The sequence below is a fragment of the Aphelocoma coerulescens genome (assembly GCF_041296385.1).
Source record: "Aphelocoma coerulescens isolate FSJ_1873_10779 chromosome Z unlocalized genomic scaffold, UR_Acoe_1.0 ChrZ, whole genome shotgun sequence".
Taxonomy (NCBI): Eukaryota; Metazoa; Chordata; class Aves; order Passeriformes; family Corvidae; genus Aphelocoma; species Aphelocoma coerulescens.
The window spans coordinates 33,939,669-33,962,821 of record NW_027184085.1 but is presented as its reverse complement, the minus strand read 5'-3'; the positions used below and the strand labels follow the sequence as shown (position 1 = coordinate 33,962,821).

At 40.5% G+C, this 23,153-nt stretch overlaps 1 protein-coding gene across 1 annotated transcript in view; it reads left to right on the top strand.

Annotated features, from left to right (window-relative positions):
• Nucleotides 1–22,752, top strand: part of SLC24A2 (solute carrier family 24 member 2) — a 108,069-nt gene extending 85,317 nt beyond the window's left edge. The window contains exons 8-11 of the mRNA XM_069001578.1: nucleotides 11,449–11,580; nucleotides 19,789–19,878; nucleotides 20,309–20,475; nucleotides 22,503–22,752. Of these exons, the coding sequence (XP_068857679.1) occupies nucleotides 11,449–11,580; nucleotides 19,789–19,878; nucleotides 20,309–20,475; nucleotides 22,503–22,752 (639 nt within the window). The remainder of the gene's footprint in view (nucleotides 1–11,448; nucleotides 11,581–19,788; nucleotides 19,879–20,308; nucleotides 20,476–22,502) is intronic.
• Nucleotides 22,753–23,153: the final 401 nt, after the last annotated feature.

The following is a 23,153-nucleotide window of genomic DNA, read 5'->3' as shown; positions in this document are numbered from 1 at the left end:
GTCTAAATCCCTTGACACAAGCATTTGAGAATATCAGTCTCTATATTTGAGTTAGAATTGTCTGAAAATAAGTACATTAAATATTCTATGTTCCTCTAGTAAAATCAGAATATGTGCATAAATCCATTTTACTTATAAATCCTCTATTGTTTTAAAGTTACAATGTTGAGAAAAAGACTCTTGTGAAAAGATGGTCTCAGGCTAAGACTGCAAGCAAAGGACAAAAAACCAGCTTTCATATTGTATTTTCATTTTCATATTTTGTAAAATAATTCTTTTAAAAAGCATAATACTCCCAACTGCCATGATTTAGTTTTCCATATACCTCTCCTGGTTTCTTTAGGGGCTTTTTAGGAACATCTTTACATTTTCCTTCTTTTTCAAGAAAGAAGGGAAAGGCTTACACAGAGCTGAAACACCACACTAAATAGATTCGAGGACACTGTCAAGTTAATAACTTCTGCAAGATTTCATGATTGGTATATTTCACCTAACTTACTTTTTTGTTTTGTTTTGGTTTTAGTTTCTTTGTTTCTCTCTTCCAAACTCCACTGTCTTACTTTTCCCTTTTATCTAGGACCTTAACTCCATTTTTCTTACTCCACTGTCCTACAGGGAAAGTCAGCTGTTCTCTTCGTAGCTCAAGCCCTTCTTCAACATGAAAAACTCTTTCCTGATGCTGCTTGCAGAAATTCAAAAAGACTGTGCAGAAAATGTACCCAGCAACCCAATCATTTGTGCAGATAGTAAGACTCATATCACCCCACTTACCTATAAGCAGAAGCTGATATCCTACACTTTGATAAAATTGGGATCATCAGCTAAGGACAGATGGTTGTGGTCTCCTTCCCATTCCTTAGCCAGCACAGGAGGGAACAATACCTCCTCCCACCATACCATCTGTAAGACATTACTGCTTTATTTGAAGTCAGAAATTGCCTTATTTTCTGCTGGATATTGCATCTTCCATGGGGACTTTGTCTACTTACAGCATTCTGTCTCTTAACCTTTAGCAGGTTGCCACAGAGGAGAAGACTGTTATATAAAACTTCATAGAGTGGTACCAAGCATGCGTAAGAAAATGAAACAAGACTAAAAGGACACCTACTATCTCATTAAATGTTTTATAAAATGCCCTTCAAGAGTGTGATCCTTCTGAGAAGTCCAGTTCCACCCCCTGCCACCTTCTTAACTAGCATTTGGTAGTCGTTTTAACCTGTGGCTTACCTGAAAATAGTTTCCAATCTGAAGATAATACCTTTTCCTCCGACCTACACCCACACACACACATGCACGCACATACTCATGTACACACGTACACACGCACACAGTTCTTCCTGCTTCCGTGGAAACCCCGCTGGAAAGTGTTTACATGCCAATCATGACTGAGATAACTTTTCCATGAAACTATAAGGCAATTTTTATGCCATAGGAGAATGGTGCAAAGGCTTCATTGTTTGCATAGGATGTAATCCACTTACCTGAGCAGCAGTCTGGTAAAGCATGTTTTGCCTTCCCCACTGAAGAGCAGCAGCACCCTGTGCTGCATTTCAGGACAGAGCCCTGATGGGGACATATCTCCCCTGCCCTGGAGTAATCATTCCATTTACATCAAATTAGCATGGTGTGAATGTGAGTAGCATTGCATTCTCTGTCTCAGGGTAATAATATGGGCTATGTTAAACATTACGATTTCATAGAGAGAGAGGGTCAAGAAGATTAGAGCAGCCTTCATTGTAAGGCCGTGATATATTCCAGCATCCCTGGTATTTGTTTGATTCATCATAAAAAAATTACTTTCCAGAGCCCAAATATTCAGTTGCCACACTTGGTCTAAAGTAAATGTCTGCATCTTGTTTGCTCTTTGCAACTTAAAGAGAAGGTGCTGCTATCAAAAGGGGTTGCTTTATTTTCACAATGCTACTCAGTCACCTAGTCCACACTTTTTGCTGCAGTATACCAGTTTGACTTACTTGAAAATTAGGACTGTGAAAAATGGCACGAAGACAAAGGCTTATTCTTCAGAAGTATCTCCATGATACCGTAGCTGTTACATCTCCTGGTGAGCTGACTGCAGTTTAGTGTGTTACATTCTGAGAATTTCTTTTCAAATTCCCCGAAAAATGCTGACAATAACATAGCATAAAAACTAGCATATAAGCTCTGGGAGCTGTGATTTTATTTATTTGTGCAAGTGCCCAAGAGGACACAAGCAGCAATAGCAGAATCTGGACCAAACACCTACCTGACCTTACTCCTTCCCACAGGGTCCACTCAAAAGGTAGCTCTTTTCAGTGAGTTGAAAGTGCAGCAAGGATTAGCACAAATTAACTGTCCTAAGAAGAGTATCTGCATATACAGAATGCATTCTGAAAGCTCAGGGATTTAATATTACTAACTGCTTGACTTTTACTCAAGAATTTGTGAGGAAAGATGTTGCTTTCTATCTTAGTCACCCCATAGAAATTGCATACTCTTGTACAAGCTTACTATCTCACCTTGTTTCACTTTTTTTTTTTAATGAGATCTAAGAGAATACAAATGAGTGATTTAGCTTACAGAGAAGAAACAGAAGGCAGAGACTTGAGGCTGTTCTTAGTAGGGCTCCAATTGCCTATACTCTCTGCCTTTCTAGTGAAAGAGACTAGTGTGAGATGTGCCCTCTAAAGAAAAAAATAAACCTCAATTTTTAAAATCACTATATACCTCTGGGACAGAGAACATTTGAGATCATGATCACATAAGTTAGTTTTTCGTGACTTACTCATTGTGAAAAGTTAGGTTGTACACAGCTCATTTCCAAAATAAAACCCTCACAAACAAACAAAAATCCACCCTAAAGCAAAAAAAGACCTGAGCAGTCCTTTTCAGCAAGGAAAGAAATTGCCTCTTTAAAGGTGGTGCAGTATCTGTACTGCAGCATAAGCAAATTGAACTGCAAATAATTCCTGTCTTCAGTTTCCTTTCTTCTGGAGCCCTCATGTTAATTCTTTATTGATTAAGTATCAGCAGCCAAAATGCACAAGAAATGTACAAGCATGAGAATTCATATCATAGCTCTTCATCTTAGGTGGACTAACAGATTAATCCTCAGAATATGATATTTATAGTTCATATGTTATAGCTGTTATACAGTAGAGATTAGTTGGTAAACAGTGGCAGATTCAGTATTTCTGAAGTCCTCAGAAGTTTGAGGTGGTTCTTTGTACTTGTTTTCCATTTTCTCCTAATGTGAGGAAGAAAAGTATTAAATTCTGTTCAATGTTGTACCAAAAAAAGCAACTGTTTTTTCCTAATATAAGTGTAAGCCTCTATAGAGACAGTGATTTTGTGACATTTGCTAGGAGGAGTGACTGCCTTGTGACTTTGGCAGATGGAGTTTGCTATAAGCTGTTGTTTATAAACAAAATAATTGTGGATGAAATGTCACTGTATATTTCTATTGTTTATACAATGTAAAACACACCATAATTTCCTTCATTTTTGAAAAATTTTACTGAGAAAATTGGATAGATTTAGATTAGATACTAGGAAGAAATTGTTAGGGTGGTGAGGTACTGGAACAGGTTACCCAGAGAAGTTGTGGATGCCCCAACTGGAGCTGTGAAAGTGTTCAAGGTCAGGCTGGGTGGGGCTTTGAGCAACCTGCTCTAGTGGAAGGTGTCCCTGCCCATGTCAGGGAGTTGGAAGTAGATGATCTTTAAGGTCCCTTCCAATCCAAACCATCCCATGTTTCTAAAACAATCCTGAGCAAACCAGTAAGCGCTTTCTAACCTGGGATTATACGTAAATATTTGATAGATGTTCTTGCATAAAGAACTGTGAAATATGGAGCATCCATAGTTTTTGTACCACTTTAATTGTTTGTAATGATTTAAATAAAAGAATAGTTGAAGTAGCAAGAAAAGAGTTTAGAATGTATGTAGATGGGTTTAAAAGAATATTTGTTACAGATGTATGAAAGAGAACACCAAGCAAAATAACACTTCTAATCTCATTTCTTAAAATGCGTTTTCCTAATAGAGGATTAATTTCCTAATCATCAATAATAACAATAAAATATATGCTAGGGTACCACAATTATCCCATCTAGGCATTAGTATACATTTGATATTCAGCACTGCAAATGTCTCTGTAATGAAAAGACAGTCTCAAATCTCAGCAAGAAAAAATGAGGATCTAATGCATAAAAAGTAAAAGGAATTATGACAGCTGGAAAGAATTTCACAGAAACACAGTAATGACTATTATATGTGAAGATCTAATGCAGCTACATCTAAATCTTTCATGACTGGTTAGGGGATGAGGGGCACAAGGATGTCATTCTGTATTCTTCCAGTAGCAGGACATGATGAGGGAAGAAACAGGAAAACTCAGAAGGTCAATAACTGGCTCCAAGAGTGGTGTCACCAGCAGAGTTTTAGGGGTTTTTATCATGGATTGGCTTAAACAAGACTGGGCCTACTGATGACAGGCAGGGTACACCTCAAAGGGGCAAAAGGATCAGAGTTAGCAGGGCTCATTGAAAGAGCCTTAAACTAGATTTGAAAGAGGAAAGGGATGAAACCAGGTGTGCTAGAGATAAGCCTAGGAGTGGCACATCAATGTCTGAGGAACGGTGTGCTAGTGAGGCCCTTCAGTCTGTGCCATGGTGCACTGAGTACACCAGAGCACACTTGAAATGTCCCTGTACAAATTCGCACAGCACCTTCACCATCTCAGTGGAGGTAGTGGATCAAGATCCATATACAGCTGCAAAGAGCTAAAGCATCATCTCCATTAGAAACAACAGAAGCACCTGAGAACAGACACATAGTAATTAAGGCTCCTCCCCCCGAAAAAATGTGACAGGACTGATAGCCCAACTAAAGTGCATCTACACCAATGCATGCAGTGTGCGCAACAAACAGGAGAGGCTGGAAGCCATTGAGCAGATGGAAAACTATGATGTAATTGCAGTAACATAAACATAGTGGGATTACTTACACAACCGGAGTGATGCAATAGATGGCTATAAACTCTTCAGAAGGGATAGGCAAGGAAGGAGAGGTGGTGTGGTAGCGCTGTATGTTACGGAGTGTTTGACTTTCTAGAGCTTGATGATGGTGGTAAAAGGGTTGAGTACTTACGGGTAAGACCAGGATCGATATCCTGGTGGGAGTCTAATATAGACCATCCAATTAGTTCAAAGAGGAAGACAAAAATATACCATAAGCAGCTGGAGGAAGTCTTACTACTGCTGGACCTTTTTCTTCTGGAACACTTTAGTGTACCAGATACCTGCTGGAAATACAGCAGAGCAGAAAGGGAACAGTCCAGGAGGTTTCTGAACTGTGTGAAACATGCCTTGATACTTCTGACACAGTGGGTGAGGGAGCCAGCCAGGAAAGGTGCCCAGCTGGACCTGCTGCTTGTGAACAGAGGATTAGTGGGAGATGTGGTGGTCAGAGGCCATCTTGGGCACAGAGACCACGAAAGGAGAGCTTTCTATTCTCAGAGCTGTAAGGAGGGTGGTCAGCAGAACTGCCAGAACTGGTGCCTGGGACTTCCAGGGGGCAGACTTTGGCCTGTTTACAGGACTAGTGAATAGAGTTCCTTGGAGGTGGTCCCAAGGGGACAAAGAAGTGCAGGAAGGCTAAACATTCTTCAAGAAACAAATCTTAGAGGTGCAGGAGAAGGCTGTCCCCATGTGCTTAAAGAAGAGCTGTCTGGGAAGAAGACTGGCCTGAACAGAGCTTCAGCTGAACTCAGGAGGAAAAGGAGAGTTTATGACCTTTGGAAAAAGGGACAGGCAGCTCAGGAGGACTACAAGGATATTGTGAGGTTATGCAGGGTGAAAATTCGATGGGCCAAAGCCCATCTAGAATTTAATTTGGCTTCTGCAGTTAAAAACAATGAAAGGTGTTTCTAGAAATGAAATGTCTTCTAGAAAGACATGAGCAACAGAAGGAGGGCTAAGGACAATCTCCATCCTTTCTTGGATACAGTGGGAAATGTTTTGACAAGGAATAAGGAAAAACCTAAGGTATGGAATGCCCTTCTTGCCTCATTCTTTAACATCAAGATTGGCTGTCATCAAGGTAAGTCAGACCCCTGGGCTGGAAGACAGGGATGGAGAGCAGAACAAAGCCCCCATAATCCAAGGGGAAATGGTCAGTGACTTGCTACACTGCTTAGAGACACACAGGTCTCTAAGGCTGGATGGGATCCCTTCAAGGGTACTGAGAGTGCTGATGGAAGTGCTCACAAGCCACTTGGCATCGTTTACCCACAGTCCTGGCTAACTGGGGAGATCCCAGTTGACTGGAGTTGGCAAATGTGATGCCCAGGTATGGAAAGCGTGGGAAGGAGGATCCAGAGAACTATAGGTCTGTCAGTCTGACCTTGGTGCCAGGGATGGTCATGAAGCAGATCACCCTGAGTGCCATCACACAGCATGTGCAGGACATCAAGGGGATTGGGCCCCATCAGCCAAGGTTTGTCAAAGGCAGGTCCTGCTTGACCAACCTGATCTCCTCCTATGACAAATTGACTCACTTAGTAAATGAGGGAAAGGCTGTGGATGTTGTCTACCTGTACCTTAGTAAAGCATTTAACACCATTTCCCACATCATTCCTATGGAGATACTGGCTTTCCATGGTGTGGATGGGTAGACCAGGTGTGGATGGTTCACTGGGTAAAAAACTGAGTGGATGGTCGGGCCCAGAGAGTGGTGGTGAATGGAGGTAAATCCAGCTGTCAGTCTCTGGTGATGTTCTCTAAGGCTTTGTACTGGGGCCAATCCTGCTTAATGTCATTATTGGTAATTTGCATGAGGGGATCAAGTACACCCTCCTCAGTCAGTTTTCAGATGTCACAAAGTTAGGTTGGAGTAGTGATCTTCTGGAAGGTAGGAAGGGTCTTCAGAGGGGTCTGGACAGGCTGGATCCATGAGCTGAGACCAGTGGTGTGAGGTTCAGTAAAGCCAAATGCTGGGGCCCGCCCTTGCATCACAACAACCCCATGCAACAGTGCTGCAAGCTGGGGAAGAGTGGATGAAAAGCTTCATGGTGGGAAAGGACCTGGGGGTCATTTAGTCTCGATGACCTCCAGAGGTCCCTTCCAACCCCAACTATTCTATGATTCTGTGATTCTGTGCTGGCCAACAGCAGCTAAACACGAGCCAGCTGTGCCCAGGTGGCCAAGAGATCCAGTGACATCCTGGCTCATATTAGCAATAGTGTGGCCAGCAGGACCAGGACAGTGACTGTACCCCTGTACCCCTGGGACTGGTGAGGCCACATCTCAAATCTTGTGTTCCCCTTTGGGGCCCAAGAAAGACACTACAAGAAAGATACTGAATTGCTGGAGCGTGTCCAAAAAAGGACAGTGGAGCTGGTGATGGGTCTGGAGCACAAATCCTGTGGGAAACAGCTGAGGAAGGTGGGTTTTTCAGCCTGGAGAAAAGGAAGCTCAGGGGAGACCTTATTGCTCTCTACAACTGCCTGAAAGGAGGGTGTAGCCAGGTAGGGGTCAGCCTCTTGTCCCAAGTAGCAAGTGACAGGACAAGAGGAAATGGCCTCAAGTTGTGTCAGAGAAGGTTTAGATCAGATATTACAAAAATTCCTTCATGGAAAGGGTTATCAAGCCTCGGATCAGTTATCAAGCAGGAAAGTGGTTGTGTGACCATCCATGGAAGTATTTAGAATATGTGTAGGTATGGTGCTTGTGGACATGGTTTAGTGATGGAGTGTTAGGTTTTTGGTTGGACTTGATGATCTAAAGTGTCTTTTCCAGCCTAAATATTGCTATGATTCTATGAATTTATGGAAGATGAAAAAATATGCCATATTCGAATACTTAGTCTCTGAATGCTCATGTCTGACCATTGCAAGGTACTGGGGTAAACTGGCCTTTGTTCTGACTTAATACAGCAGTTTTCCTCTAACAGATTATCATCAGAGTACATCACATCAGGTAATGCAGCTTTCCCATATGTCCAGTCCAGTGTCGTTAATTAGCTACAGAGTCATAGCAGGGAATGAGTTTTGGAGTGTAGATGTGTAGGTAGTAGCATTAAGCTGCCCTAAAGAAATGGAGATCTTTGCACAGTGCTGGCAGGTGTGTCATAAAGTGAGCAGACTGTTCTTCACTTCTGTTGGAGCATGTAGGGGTCAAGGCAGATACCGTAAGATATCTAAAATGGTACCATCATATGTGTTTAGGCAATTTAATTCCTGGTGTGTATCATGTTATAATTACATTTTCTTCTTTGCGTTGCAGAATATAATCATATTGAACATTGCAAGTACAGAGTTTTCATCATACAGACCAAAATAAATCAAAACTAGAGTTTCAGGATTAGTTTCTACAAACTGTGATAGTGCATATTCAGTATGTACATTGGTGGAGCCACAGACAGTGCAGTCTCTGCCATGAATCTGTGCTGAGTCATTTTCTGTCACTGCCGCTTAGTCCACAGCGTGACACTCACATTTGTGTTGTTTTAGAGCTGCCGTGATTATTTCCCATTCATTTCTTCAACTTCAGTGGATAATTTAGTATTGCTTTGAAATTCATGGAAGCTGGATCTACAAATATGTTGAACTTCATTATTCCCACTGATTTTTGGAAAGTCAGCATTGAAAATCAGATGCCAAATCCAGTTTGCAAAATATGAAATGAATATCCAATCTGTGACATCTGTAATGTACCCTGGAGTTAAACTAGAAAGAAGTGTTTTGCCTGCACTGTGAGCTTGTGTTTGGCCTTATATTTTGGCCTCGTTGGTGTCTTGGGGAAAGGGATGATGTAGGACAACTGGAAGGTGAAAAAATCTCACACAGATAGATCAAGGTTTCTCAGGAGACATCTGGCAATCTCCAAAAGCAACTCTTTGTGGTTCTTTGCTACAGCCACTCATGTTGCCTCTGTGCTCATGCACACCCAGAGGTGTTTGACACAGACATGAAAATAGAACAAGGTCCAGTGTTAAACTACAGTGTGTTACTGGTACAGTATTGCATGAACCAACATAGGCATTACTGTCTAGATATTTTTAAGACTCATGTGCAAACTCAGACTAATGTAAAGTTTTGTTGTGATTAAATGTAATTGTTAATCATGGTTAATCTCTAAAGATGGCAATTCAGGAAATACCGTGCCACTCAGTGCTGTTTATGCAGCAGTCACTTACAAAGCTTTATTCCAGCTGAGTTGGCTGATTGAATTACACAGAGGCCATTCAGAAAGAGTTACCTAGGCAACCCTTCAACTGGTCCTTTTGTGCTCAGATTTTATCTCAGTCATCATATTTCAAAGCTGAGCCTCTGTCTCAGGTTGATTTTCCCACCCCAACAGCATCTACCAGAATGAAAAAGGAATGGATTTGGCTTTGGGAAGTAGCCTCACAAACTTCTCCAGCACAGTTCCCCTAAAGTCAGGCTTCAATAGATTTGCAGCAATGAAGCGTAGTATGTCCAACTTCAGTGAAGAGCTGAAAGCTAATGCCAAAAGCTAGCCTTTTAAGCTGCTCAGGAGCCTCTGAAGTATTGTGTTGAGTGCTACAAACTGTGCCAAAATATTTAAAAAAAAATTTTAATGATTATAACCATTGTGACCTGTTCACTTTACTGTTGTCGTACAGTCTTGCAACTTGGGAGTTTCACAAAGTATATAGGTTAATAAAATATTGTCCTCTGTTGACATCAACACATAACTCAAAAGTAGCTGCAACTTGTCAATGTGTCAAGAGGTAAATAGGAATTTGCTTCCAGTCCATCAGTGTCAGGTGATACCTTTATACTGAAAGATCCCAAGCTAAGAGCTGAGCTTGCTTCTGTAGGTACTGATCAATTCAGATAGTTGAACAATTCAGGAGTACACAACAGTGGAATAATCAAGACCAGTTCTTCAAAACTAGCAGTAGGTAGAAAATGTTATTAACAGTATCATCATATGGTGACATTTCATCAATAACACTTTTGCTTAGAAAAAAACAACTGGTGTGGTCATTTAAATGATTGCTTCATATAGCATCGTCATAAGGTTTATGTAAGCAATCTTAATACAGGGCAATAACTGAAAAGAAACCTATTATAAATCTATAGGAGGAATAACATGCATATTGTGGAGATGTCTCAATCATTATCTTTTTTTCAAAAATAAAACCCAAGAACACTATGTGAAGAAGTCATCATATATCACTCATTCTCAAACAGTTTTCACCAGGTGCTCTTTTTCAGACCTTTTTAGCTTTCAGTGAGCTCTCTAGAAATCTTTCCAGCTTTAACACGGTTTGCATTACACACATCTGTGTGAAAGTATTGTTCAGGCCATTTTTTCAGTTGACTGGTTCTGCAATTTATGTGCAGTTCTGGAGACATCACCTACCTATGTTAACAGTTTAAAAGCTATTTTGATACATGCGTGCAAAAGGCTGAGTCATGCCTGCTATACTTGCTCCATTTTGTTAGCAGAAGCAGTCTAAGGAAAGAGAAGTGTGTGGCAGTCAAATGTTTTCTGTCATGGGAGAGGGTTCCTATACACCTACTCTATAATAGGGATGACAGGTGGGCAGCTTACACATAAATGGAGACTATAGACCAATGAGAAAATCAGTGAAACAAATTGGGGAGTGTCTTTAGTTTTAGCACCAAGTTGTTAAGAACACTGCTGTGTTGTGACTGGTCTAAACACAAGAGTCTATGGGGAGAGACAAAGAGAAGCCCTTTCCTCATGTGGACAGCCAACAGCAGTGTTGTGGCCCAGAGAGGCTGGGCCATATCCATCCTTGTTGGTTCACAGCTTGAGTGGGCAGAGCCCTGAGCAGCCCAGTCTGACACCAGCATCTTAGCACTAGTCTGACCCATAGGAGCTTAGCATCCCCACAGGTGCCTGAATTGCCGTATGTCCCTGTGAAGAAGACAGTACATACACATATATACGCATATATATTTAATAGTAACTTTTTTATTTCCTTGCAAAAGCTTAAGAAATTAGATATACATATACATCTATATGCATGCATAAAGATGCACTTCTGTGTGTGTGTGGGTGTGCGCACATGTGCACAGGCACATAAACGCACATGTTCTCTCTCTCTTGTCTGTGTGGCCAGGCTTGATGCAGCCCAGACAGGTCTTAACCCCTGACTAGACTAGCCCACAACTGTAGGGAGAGCCACGGGAACACTTGTCAGAGACACCCTGTGCATCCCGAGGGACCAGCCACGTTGTCAACAAATGGACATCCTCAGGAAGCCTGTGCTGTAGGGATACCTCACAGTCCAGCCAAAGTCTTTCTTGGTGTTTCCTAGCTAATGTTGTTAGGTAGGTGGGCTGTTAATGCAATGTTTTAGGCGCCGTAGTTCTCACTGAAGCACAGCACCCTCCTTGAATCCCTTTTGAAAGAATCCCTAACTTTATTCATCCAATGTGATAATCTACTCACTGGAGCTTTTCTTACAGAATGAAGAGGATGAGGAGGAACAGCCTCTCAGCCTGGCCTGGCCTGAAACCCGACGCAAGCAGGCCACCTATCTTTTAGTGTTACCCATTGTTTTTCCACTGTGGGCTACCCTGCCAGATGTCAGAAAACCTGTAAGTAACGGTTGTTGTAAGTCAGTGTGTTCTGCACAAAAGGGTGGCTCTCTAGTTAAATGCCAAAAAAGGACAGTAACAGATTCATGTAAAAACAGAGCTAATGGGGTTTTTTAATTGTTTCTTCTTTGAAGAAGAGGTCACAACATCAGTATTCAAATCTGCAAATGGCAAATGGGTGTTTATGAGCAACTGGTTGGTAATAGGTCTATACAGGTTGTATTTGATTTGATTTGTATATTGAATTTGTATTCACTAATACTTTATGACATAAAGTGAAAGGTCTGAAAACTTCTTTGGGGCCTTCACATTTGTATTTCTGAATCTCTACTGAATGTCTCATGAGTGCTGAGTAAGTCTGTCTATCTGCAGTGCCCTAAAGGGTATGACTGGAAGGATTTTAGACTGTCTAGATTCTCTCTGCAGTTCAAACATAATGATATGCATTTCTTTTAAATTTATGTTCTATTAGACCTTTCTGTTCTACCCATAATCTCGTAATTTTCATACTAGGATGAGATCTGTAAGTTCCTTCATGTATAAATACTTACCAGTTTTGTCCCAAACACAGCTTGAAGTAATGTAAGACTGGTGAGTTACCAAGGCTTACCACTTTTATACTCACATATACAAATAGACCTGACTGGGAAGGCTCATGGAAAGTAGAAGAGAGAGAGTCAAGAGCTGAAAAAAAATTTTAGTAGTGTTTTAGTCTCTTTTCCTTTCTGGATGAAAAATGGGTTTAAAACTACTGCAAGAGAGGCATGCACAGCATGTAAGTTTATAAATCAACACCCTGAATTCTGTTTTCCTCCTCACACACAGCAAAAAACCTTCCCATCCCACACGCTACAAAACTGCAATTCAGTGCAAGAAAGAAGCTAAAATAAGATCTCTGATTTGGTTTTGGATAAAGGTTTCCAAAGGCTATAAAGTGACGTTTTCCCTTCCAATATTTAAGCTTTCTTTTTCTTAAAGATTTCAGAAAACCAGATTTCAGGTGATCACTTTTGTTTCATAACACACAGAGCATACTTCATGAATTTCAAGGTTGTTTATTTCTGAATTTATGCCTTCCTTTCATCATTCAAAACCGTCCTTGTAATTTTTTTCATAACTTGATCTAAAATGGAGAGAAATATGTATGGGCATTATTTTGAATTTTGAAAATCTGCAGTTAGTATAAGTAGACCTGTAGCTTTATCCAATATTCTGTACTGTACAAATGAGAACAGTTTTGTAAATTATAGTTTTGGAGAGTGAATTGAAAAGTTGCCTGCAACTGTGTGATGCGTGTGATTATTAACACTAGTACCATTCACAACAGAACTCCATGCTGACATCTGGCATCTAAAATACCCTGCACAAAAGATAAACTCAGTTGTATGTGCCAGATAGGCAAGTGGACAACAGAGTTTTAAAACTTTGTTCACTGAAAGGAGTAGTTTTTTATACAGAAAAAAACCAATGTCATTTGTAATTACATGTAGATTAACAGAAGAGGTGATGGGCTGCATTGATGTGACAAGCTGCTTACTTTGAACATTACTGTCAAAGAATTAACCAGATGGTTGCATAAACTATCTAACATATTAAATATGCTTCATTAATGTATCTTCAAAATATTCTCACTTATTTCTGTGTGCCATCCCTGCTAATCCCTTTCTAACAAAAACAAAGCCTGATATCACAGCTCAGCATGTGCATCAGAAAACAATTTTCAATGAAATCTCTGAGATAAAAGCTAAAGCAAACCCAAAACAACACTTAACTAGATTTTTTAGGTAGGCCGCTATCAGGGGCTTGATTTTCAAGTGTGGTAATTTTAGTCAGAAACCCAAATTCTGCATCGGAATGCTCAAACTATCATGTGCGTATATAAAATGAATGCTTGTGTGCTATATACTGATTTGAAAGACCATATAGAGCCTTTGGCATCCTCTGTGGGTGTCCACTTTTCAATAAGTTCTTCTTTTCATCTAGAGTCTTTTTTCTAAAGTATATTTTATCTCCCCGCAAAGGAGATGGTTTGCCTGCAGTTATTTGTACTATTCCAAGATATATTTAGCTCCATGAAGCCCAGAAGCTCTAGAAAAATTATTTCGTAGACAAGGTCTCTGGTACTAAAGTTAGCAAAATCCTGCTGCCTTATCATGCTCTGCTGCACACATATACAGATTTTTATATGCTTAGATTATGCATTAGTTCAGCTATCTGTCAGCTGATTGACTGGCTGAGATGTTTTAATGTGTTTAGTGCCTTAATAACACCTGCTCACATTAAGCCAGTATATATTAAAATCCTTACTATAACATGATAATCTTGTTGGCATATTCCAGAGGTAGGTGTGCCCTTGGGGAATTTTTTTTCCTGAGTTTTTGCTCTGGTGTTTTGAACAATAATGGGTATTTTTCCGGTACTAATGGCTTATTTCCCCGGTGGCTCTGTGAAGGTCACATACGTAACTGCCCACCTCCAGCAGTAACAGATAAGGAAAGATTGAAAGAAAAGTTATGTGACCAAGGTGCCCCGGTAGGTCAGGAACAGATGCTGAACCTCTTTTGTTATAACCTTATTCCACTGTCCATCCCCTTGCATTACAGGCCAGAAAAATGGCTCTTAGGGCTCTAGTCCTGCCATCACTGGACCCATATTGGCGAGTTCTTCCTTTTATCTCTGCAAATTCCCATTACAAATGAAGAGCTACAACTTCCATGAACTCTTGTTGCCATTCAGAGATGTACTGTTACCAAGGGGACAAGGACAACATGTTCCTGTACAGATCCAGTTAGAGGAGCAGGTTCTGAGTAATCAGAGTTAAGCACTGTTAAGTGTGAAAGAAAGATCAAACTTTGCAATGCAGATACATTTATGAACGAGACAAACATATGAATCATTCAGGTTAAAGATGTTGGTAATAATACTGGCTAAAATTAAAAGTTACCTTCCAAATTATTCAGCACACATTACCTTTCAGGATCAAGCTCTTAGAAGAAAAGCCTTCATACCTGGATTATTTTTGCTGCTTATAGTCCTGTTTTTCAGACACTGGCATGAAATAAATATATAGACATATATCAAGAAAAACAGGCTTAAGGTTTCTGATAGGCAGGAGCAGTACCAATCCATCTAATCTGCGGTGGAACTACAAAATCCTTTTGCTTTTGTTAAAAGAAGATAAAATATGAACTGAAGGAGCCATGGCTTCTCTCATTTGTCTGTTACTAGGACCACAGAAGAGCCAATTGGTAATGAACTAGGCACTCTGTCTTCACAAGGCAACCACCACAACAGCTACCAAAAAAGATGGGGAGAAGTATTCCTGTCTCCTGTCTCTGACTAATTCTTCTAGGAAAATGTTTAGAATTGGCAGCTCTCTGTATTTCAAAGAGCTGGGGAGTAGAAATGACATAAATCTCAAAAGAATGCTGTCACTAGTTACAAAACAAGCATGATTATTATTATACTCTGGAATAAAATCCAGCATACAAAAAAGAATCTGCATTCTTGTTATGGCTTTTTAAATTTTTCATCTATATGCAAATTATATAGCAGCATCTATGGAGTCCATTTTTTATTTCATCACCTGTAAAACATACAAGCTTTAAATTTTGCCCTTTCTGAATTTAAATGTTCCCCATTTTAAAATAGGTAATTTAAGTGTTAAGCCTATTAAAGTATCTTGGACTGCTGCTTATCAGTTAATTTTAGTGGGAGAGGATTAGCTAAGACAGGCGAGGAGTACACATGCTGCAAAGTTACTGACTCGTAATTCTTAGCCATCCAAATTGCATGGGTGTCTGACTCAGATAGGCAGTGTCTCCTTGTTTTGCAAGAACCATTTGGTGTATATAATCTCACCATCAGAGAGCTGTTACTGGCCAGCACAGCTCTGGTTGTATTAGTTTTGCTTAAGCCAATGTATGCTTAAATCTTGAGTATTGTGCAGTGATCATTCAAATAGCATTGCTGCAAGGTGCTCTGTGCAGATTTTGTGATGAGGTGCAACAGGTTTATCGCTTCACCGTCTCATTAACCATATGTCTTGCCAAAAAATCCCAGCTTTTACAAGGAAGATGAAAAATGTTGAAAGTTGGAAAAGTTGACTACTAAGAATGGTGGGAAAAAAGTGCTAGCTGCTTAGTTTTAAAAGAGGAAATTGCTGTTTAGATTCATTTATTTCCACCAGTCTTAATTCTGCTCCCACTGGTGTCAGATCACTATAACAGCCATCTATATGTTTCTTTCAAATTGTGTTCCTTTTCAGATTAAGGTCTTCTCTCACCCAATGCATATAAAATTTTGATTTTAAACTTAAAAGTCCATCTGAGTAGGTTTAAATATCATAAGCTCATGATCATATTGTCTGCTTTGATAGAAATTTAGAACTCTGTTTTATAAAAGTAAATCTGTAATGAGTTATGAAGCAATTAAGAAATAGATCAACCAAAGTACCCTGAGTACTTCTAAAAATAGTGTGTATGACACTAGTGGAATTTATATGAAAAGGGTGTTTCCAGGTGGCATTGTTTATTTTAAGGGTAATCCATTTAAAACACCTACTGGACTGCTTCTTTTACTCCAACAGAAGTTCGGTTATCTATATTATGAGGGAGTTTAGAATCATAGAGTCATAGAATGGTTTGGGTTGGAAGGAACCTTGGAGATCATCTAGTTCCAAATCCCATGACATGGGCAGGGGCACCATCTACTAGGCCAGGTTGCTTAGAGGCCCATCCAGCCTGGCCTTGAACACTTCAAGGGATGGGGCATCCACAACTCCTATGGGCAACCTGTTCCAGTGTCTCACCACCCTCATACTAAAGACTTCTTCCTAATACCAGTCTAAACCTACTCTCTTTCAGTCCTCTTGTCCTGTCAGTGCATGCTCTTGTAAACAGTCTATCTTTCTTGTAGGCTCCTTTCAAGTACTGAAAGGCTACAATTAGGTCACCCCAAAGCCTTCTCCGGGCTGAGCAATCCCAATTCTCTCAGCCTTTCCTCACAGAAGAGGTGTTCCATCCCTCTAGTAGTGTTGTTAAATCTGTACCATTTTTAATGTGCATTCCTGTGTATATTCAGTTGTGAAATGGTATAGGTCATGTTAGTCAATGTTAGTACATGCTCAGTTTTCAGCCGGACATTTGGCATTATGCAAAGTGCACACAGGGAGTGAAAAGTGCTCCGTTAGCACAGCCTGCAGCTGCACCTGCTGCTGGAGCAGATACGGACCTTCTGTTTGTTCCATGCTGTAGATGTGTGTGCACAATTGCCATTGCTGACTTTACCCTTTTTACATCAGTTAATGTCCTGAACTCATTGCAGTTACATCAGCAGAAAATCTACAGTCTCATTGAGCTACAGACTAGCCTCATTGTTTTCAGGTTCAGCTGGCAAAAAACAGTGACATTCCTGCTTGACCAGCTCTAATGGCCAGCCCAATACACTGGTCATCTCTTGGTCTACAGTCACCCTGTGGTTCCATGCTCATCAGTTCCTAAATGGGAAACTGTTCCCATATAAATGCCTGTTGAGTTTGTTACGTAAGAAAAGCTGGCTGTGCAGCTCTGTAAACTCCCTAAAAGAGAAGTGTTTATTATGGCTTGAAGAAGCTGAATCAGAGCAAATGGCATTTTCTCTCCAAAAGTCACATTCAGGGAAAGCCCTGCAATCCTGTCTACTCCCACATCATCCAGGAATGATCCACAGTCTTGTGAGCCTCCTGGTGCAGCCGGGGCATGACCTCCAATGAAAGGGGGCACAAAAACTCTGGAGTGGAAGTGGATTTAGTGAGGACTGAACAGGAGGAAGTAGTGCAGGGCTGAGCTGCAGCTGAAGCAGGCATTCAGAGTGGTATAACTTATTTCCACAGGCAGTTCTATTGGTTATTCATGAAAATTTGTAGGACTCTGCTAGTCACATGTCAGAAATCATCTGGGTAAGATCTGCGTTCAGAAGGTCAATGACCATAAAGAAAGACTGGTAGAATTCATTCATAGGAAAAATTTAATTTTAAATACTGATTTAGGTAGTGTTTGCCTGGTGCAGTACTGCAGTTTTGTTTCCTTCCTTTAGTAGTTAACTTGACCTCTTTTTTTACGTAGATTCAGTTAGTCAGTAGGAAATACGGAAAATGCAAAAGACTTGCAAGAAGAGAAACCAAAATAAATCATTAATAGAACCCATTCATTGGCTGCAAGAACACTATCTGTTAAAAATCTGACACTAGTAAGGGAGACTGTGAAAATGAAAATTAAGTTACTTTGGTATTATATGCAGGTTTTAATTCATTGAAGGCCCTGACAGTGTGTTTTGCATGTTTTTATAACAAATTTCTCTACAAAATGAAGCATAAAAAATATGTGCTGCTTAACGTATCTTCTATTGACAAAGCGAGTAGTTTTCACAAGAAGACTAAATGCCTGTGGTAGTTTAAACTTAGTTCGATGGACAAGTTGCTAAACAAATGAAAAAGCTGGTACTGCCTCTGCGATTTATATGTCTAAAGGAAGAGCAAGCACGGGAAGTTATTTCTGTTGCTGTTTCCCCTCCACTTGGGGTGGCAAAGGTTTGGGGCCCCTGGGCCCCATCCCGAAGCAGACCCAAGGCCTCCCCCCAGCACGGTGACACGGGGCTGAGCTGCCAGGGAAAGCCATCCTGGCTCCACAGGCAGCCGTGACCAGCCTTAAGCAACAGTGCAGCCGAACCTCGCGGCATGGCTTCTGGGCCCGGCAGGCCCCTTCCACGCAGCCAGTGTGGCTCGCATCGAAACAAGCAAAAACATCATGCAGCTGGCAACGAGAGACGTGCGGAATTTTCCCCGGTGCGGAGCCCGGACAAAAGACAAGATCAACTTCTTAGCCACAACTTAACAGGCACCAGATTTCTTCCAGGTCAGAGAGAAAGGAAAAGTGAGATCATGTGAGACGAACCCAACATGGAGGCGCCAAGGTCAGTAAAGGAAGGGAAGAAGAGCAGGCACTCCCAGTGCCAGAACTGAAAATTCTCCTTGCAAGCCGTGGTGAAGACTAATACAGCAGTTTGTTTTCCCTATAATTCATAAGATGAGGTACATGGGGGGATGTAGAAATCCATGTGTAGTTCATGAAAAATACTCATGCCAGAGTAAATAGATGTGGTAAAAGACCTCTAGAGATTGAAGAAGAGAGCCTTTGCTTTCAGGCTGGAATAGCTCATCCTTAAAAGACTAAACCCCATGTTATTTATGACCCATGATGGCAGTGGGGAAAGATGGCAAGATTCGTGGGAGGGATATTTTTTTTCACTGCAGCAGATTCTGGGCAGACTGTTGTTTGCAAAAGTTGGAACCACGCTAGAGAAGTTCACAGAGAACTGTCTCCTGTGGGAAGGATCCCATGGCACAGCAGAAGAAACTCCTTTCCTTAAACATAAAGACTCTTAAGAAATGAAACACTGATCAAGCCCCACATTTGTTTCCATTGTGTGGGTTGATGGAAAGAGGGTGGTACTGGAAGAGAAAGGTGCTCTGGGAGTTTGCTTTAATTTCTTATTATTTTGTTAGTAATAAATCTTCTTCATACTATAACTGTTTAAGTGTGGACCTGTTTTGCCTTGAAGTTTTTCCATTTTCCTCAATAATCCTCATTTCACCTTGTTTTATTCGTGGTGTTTGGCACCTAACCAGTGTCAAACCACAACAATGCCGTAATGTATTTTAGGTGTGCATGTTTTTAGCTCTGCCATAGGGCAGTCTTTGTTATACTGACTGTGAAATTTGTTGCAAAAAGTTATTAATGTAGGAAGGAAAGATATAGGCACCTGTTGAAGCAGTTTGAAAACATTCATTCTGAATAAGCATGAAATTATTGATAAATTTAGAAGTCAAACCACTAGTAGCTAAACCCATATGCAAACTGCATCATAAAAAATTATGAAAAAAGTGACAACCCAAAATTTGCCATTCATCGTACAAGTTCTTAGGAGGTCTTATTTTATGACTGAAGCAATTGGAAGAATGAGGCATAGGTAAGTATATACCAATTTCAGGGCATCCATTTCTTACCTTTCTTGACATGTATTTTGATCATCTGATGATGATCAGAACAGTTGCTCAGAAGAGGCCATCAGAAAAAATGAGAAGCCACTCTCATATTGAGAAGCAATTAAGAGTATGGCATGTCACCCTTCAATACAGGTTTTCACAGTTTCTCCTTGTTTCTGTTTCAGACATCAAGAAAATTTTTTCCTATCACGTTTTTTGGCTCTATCAGCTGGATTGCATTCTTTTCCTACTTGATGGTCTGGTGGGCACACCAGGTAAGGAGGTGATACTGGTACAAATAAAAGCCCTGCATTATGTTTTGCACTGTAAAAGATCTCTTAGAATAAGAGTCTATCTAGCTCATGCTGGGTGCTACTTTATTTTGGCAGCTGTAGCCATGGATGAAGTAAATCAATACTCACTAAATGGAAAACAGTTCAGAGCAGTGGTTGACCTGACCACAGGACTTAATCATTCTTATAACATCACAACCATCAGCAACTGCCTGTCAATACCTTATGCTTCTATTTGACTGTCTTATCTTTCTCCCGATACATCGGGAAGTCTGTGGAAACTAGTATTTATCAGATCTCGCCTGGAATTCTCTTAAGCTAGTGGCAAGTCCAGGGCAGCTGAAAACATTTCTTCACTACAGGACACTTTTTTCTGCTTTTGTTTACCTTTTGTTTACCTCAACCCTTCCAGGTTGGAGAGACCATTGGTATTACTGAAGAAATCATGGGACTGACTATTCTAGCTGCTGGCACATCCATTCCTGACCTTATTACCAGTGTTATTGTAGCACGCAAAGGTCTGGGGGACATGGCCGTATCCAGTTCCGTTGGAAGCAACATATTTGACATCACAGTGGGGTAAGTTCTACACCAAAAAAATAGTGTCGATTTTAAACAAGTCTTTTGTTCTTAGCACATTGGTGTGGTATTGCCCACAAGCAGCAATCTTTAAAAAGGAGAGTGATGCAAATATGCAGCAGATGTTACTGTGGCAAGTGCTCTGAAGTTTATACATACATGCATGAAGAAATGGTGTAAATTTGTTGCCTAATCCCTGCTTTTATATATTACAGAAAGGCCTAGGCAAGTGAATTGCACTTTAAAATTGTGCAAGAGCATTGTTCCGAAAAGGAATTTCAAAGCTTTTTATGCTTTTATGAGGTTGCTGTTTGCTTTCTGCTACCACTCATTGTGCTTATACTAGAGCTTTCTTTATAAATGATGATCAGGAACAATTCATTGCAGTATTCAACGTTTGCTATAATAACAACAGAAAGTCATTGTCTTGTGTAACTTGTTTAGGCTGCTGTTGACATGTGATTAATTTTTTTTCTATACCTGGCAAATCCCAAATTACAAACCTATTCTCTGATAACAAAAAGGACCCTTTTGATAGCTCTGACAATGTGAAGCTACATGAGATTGTGCAGAAGTTTACTATTTACACTTCGCTGCTTCATGGCAGCTCTAGGGTAATGATTTGTGGCATGATGTTGTAATTCAAATCCTTTTTTGATCTTTTGAGGTCAAGGTAGATCAGGTTCAGAAACAGTGTCATCTATGCCTCAGCATTTCAAAAATGTGCAGGAAACACACAGATAAATTCTTTGTTCCCACATTCCCATCTTCAACACAGGGTGGAGATACTGAGAATCATGTCTATGCTTCCAATTTCTCCATCTTTGGTTGATTCTTGCTGTCACACACAAACAGAAGAACATGTCTAGTCATAGTCACAGTGCCAAACAGCCTGGTTGTAGAGGAGATCCTGGTTTTCACAGCTGAAAATATACCAGCAACTGAAAGGTGCAAAAAGGCTACAGAAGTTAGAATGGATAGTAAATACCTTCTTGTCTGTTAGCTAATGCCAGTACCTTTAGATATGGTAGGAAAAACTTGGCCACTTTTCTGTTAATTCAGAAGCATGAAGTCTTTGAAATACTTATATGCAACAAACCTGTAAAATATATGAAAACCATGTCCTCCAACTTGGAATACAGAGGGTGCATTACAAAATTATTTCTCTTTGCAGTGCTTTCTTACTTTTTAAAAAATGTTTAGTCTTTCTGCCAGTGGAAATGGTTTTGTCCTGCACCAGTCTGCTACATTTACAGGAGAAATGGCACAGCTGAGCTGTAGACTGGTGTAGTTAGTACAGCAGCTGTAATAAATTATTCTCTCCTGAACTGCTTATTGAAAGTTCTAATGTTGTGAGCTTCTGACAACTCACTTCAGGCTTTCTAAGCCTGCTAAGCTCCAATCAGTGTCTTAAATATTTTTTTCAGCTTGACAACTTGCAGAGGGATATTGTCTCCTTCTGTGGCATGAGAGATGAGAAATGCAATGACAGCAAACACAGAAATAGAAATTAAACTGAAGTTCAATTGAAGTTCACAGTTTTAACAGAGGTTTATACAGTAAATGGGGGCAAAGATATTTAAGGGCCAAATTTTGCAGACAGTGCCTTGCAGAGTGCTGGTTCTTCATGGCAAGGACATGTTTTTATGCAACCTACCCTCCTGTCAGGCAGGCTCTTGTAAAGAGTGCAAATAGCTTCTTGTGCAGATGGTGTGAAATCTAGAAACAAATGAAGGGGATTTTCCTCTTCACAGACAGAATGCCAGGTGATTTTCCAGCCAAGGGAAATATAATTCCCCAGTATAATTGGTGGAAGAGTGGGGGGCAAAAATCCCATGTATTCTCCCCAAGAACCATGAGAAAGCTTACAATTAATATTTATGCAAATATTAGAAGAGTTGAAACTCTTCCTGCCTCACTTTATGCAGGAAGCCTTTGGTTGTGTTTTGAACTGTCTCCAGAAAACTCCTAGTGCTCCCTTCTGGACTTCCACAATGTTTTAAATTAATTTTTCTGTTTCTTAACAGTCTTCCTCTTCCATGGCTCCTGTATGCTGTGGTTAACAGCTTCACCCCAGTGACAGTCAGCAGCAATGGCCTGTTCTGTGCAATTGTCCTCCTCTTCATCATGCTGCTCTTTGTCATCCTATCCATTGCTTCCTGCAAGTGGAGGATGAATAAAATCCTGGGTTTCCTCATGTTTGGGCTTTATTTTGTGTTCCTGATTGTCAGCGTCCTCCTGGAGGACAAAGTGATCCAGTGTCCTGTCTCCATCTAGTGGAAAGTGCTGTTTCTTGACAAAAGAAAAAGAAAAATCTAAACAAAACCTATATTAAAGAAAAGATAAATATGTCAAAACGAAACAGAAAAAAACCCCAAAACACAATGGAAAGCTTCAGTAGGAATAACCCATGGATCTGTAAATTTCCTCCTGCTCGATTTTAAAAGAGTGAAAGAAAGAAAAGGATACTAAAGGTCCATCTCAGAGCTGAAGAACGACTGCTGTGGACAGTGCAGTTACGCATGAAGGGCTGAGTTCAGGTGCACCAAGGGTTTCTTTGCTGCAGAACATCCTTGCTGCTCAGTACTGGACACACTACGTATGCACGGCAACAGCGAAAGTTACTGCTTCTCCTCTGCCTACGGTACACACCCGCAGACTTCTCATTCTCTGTAGTA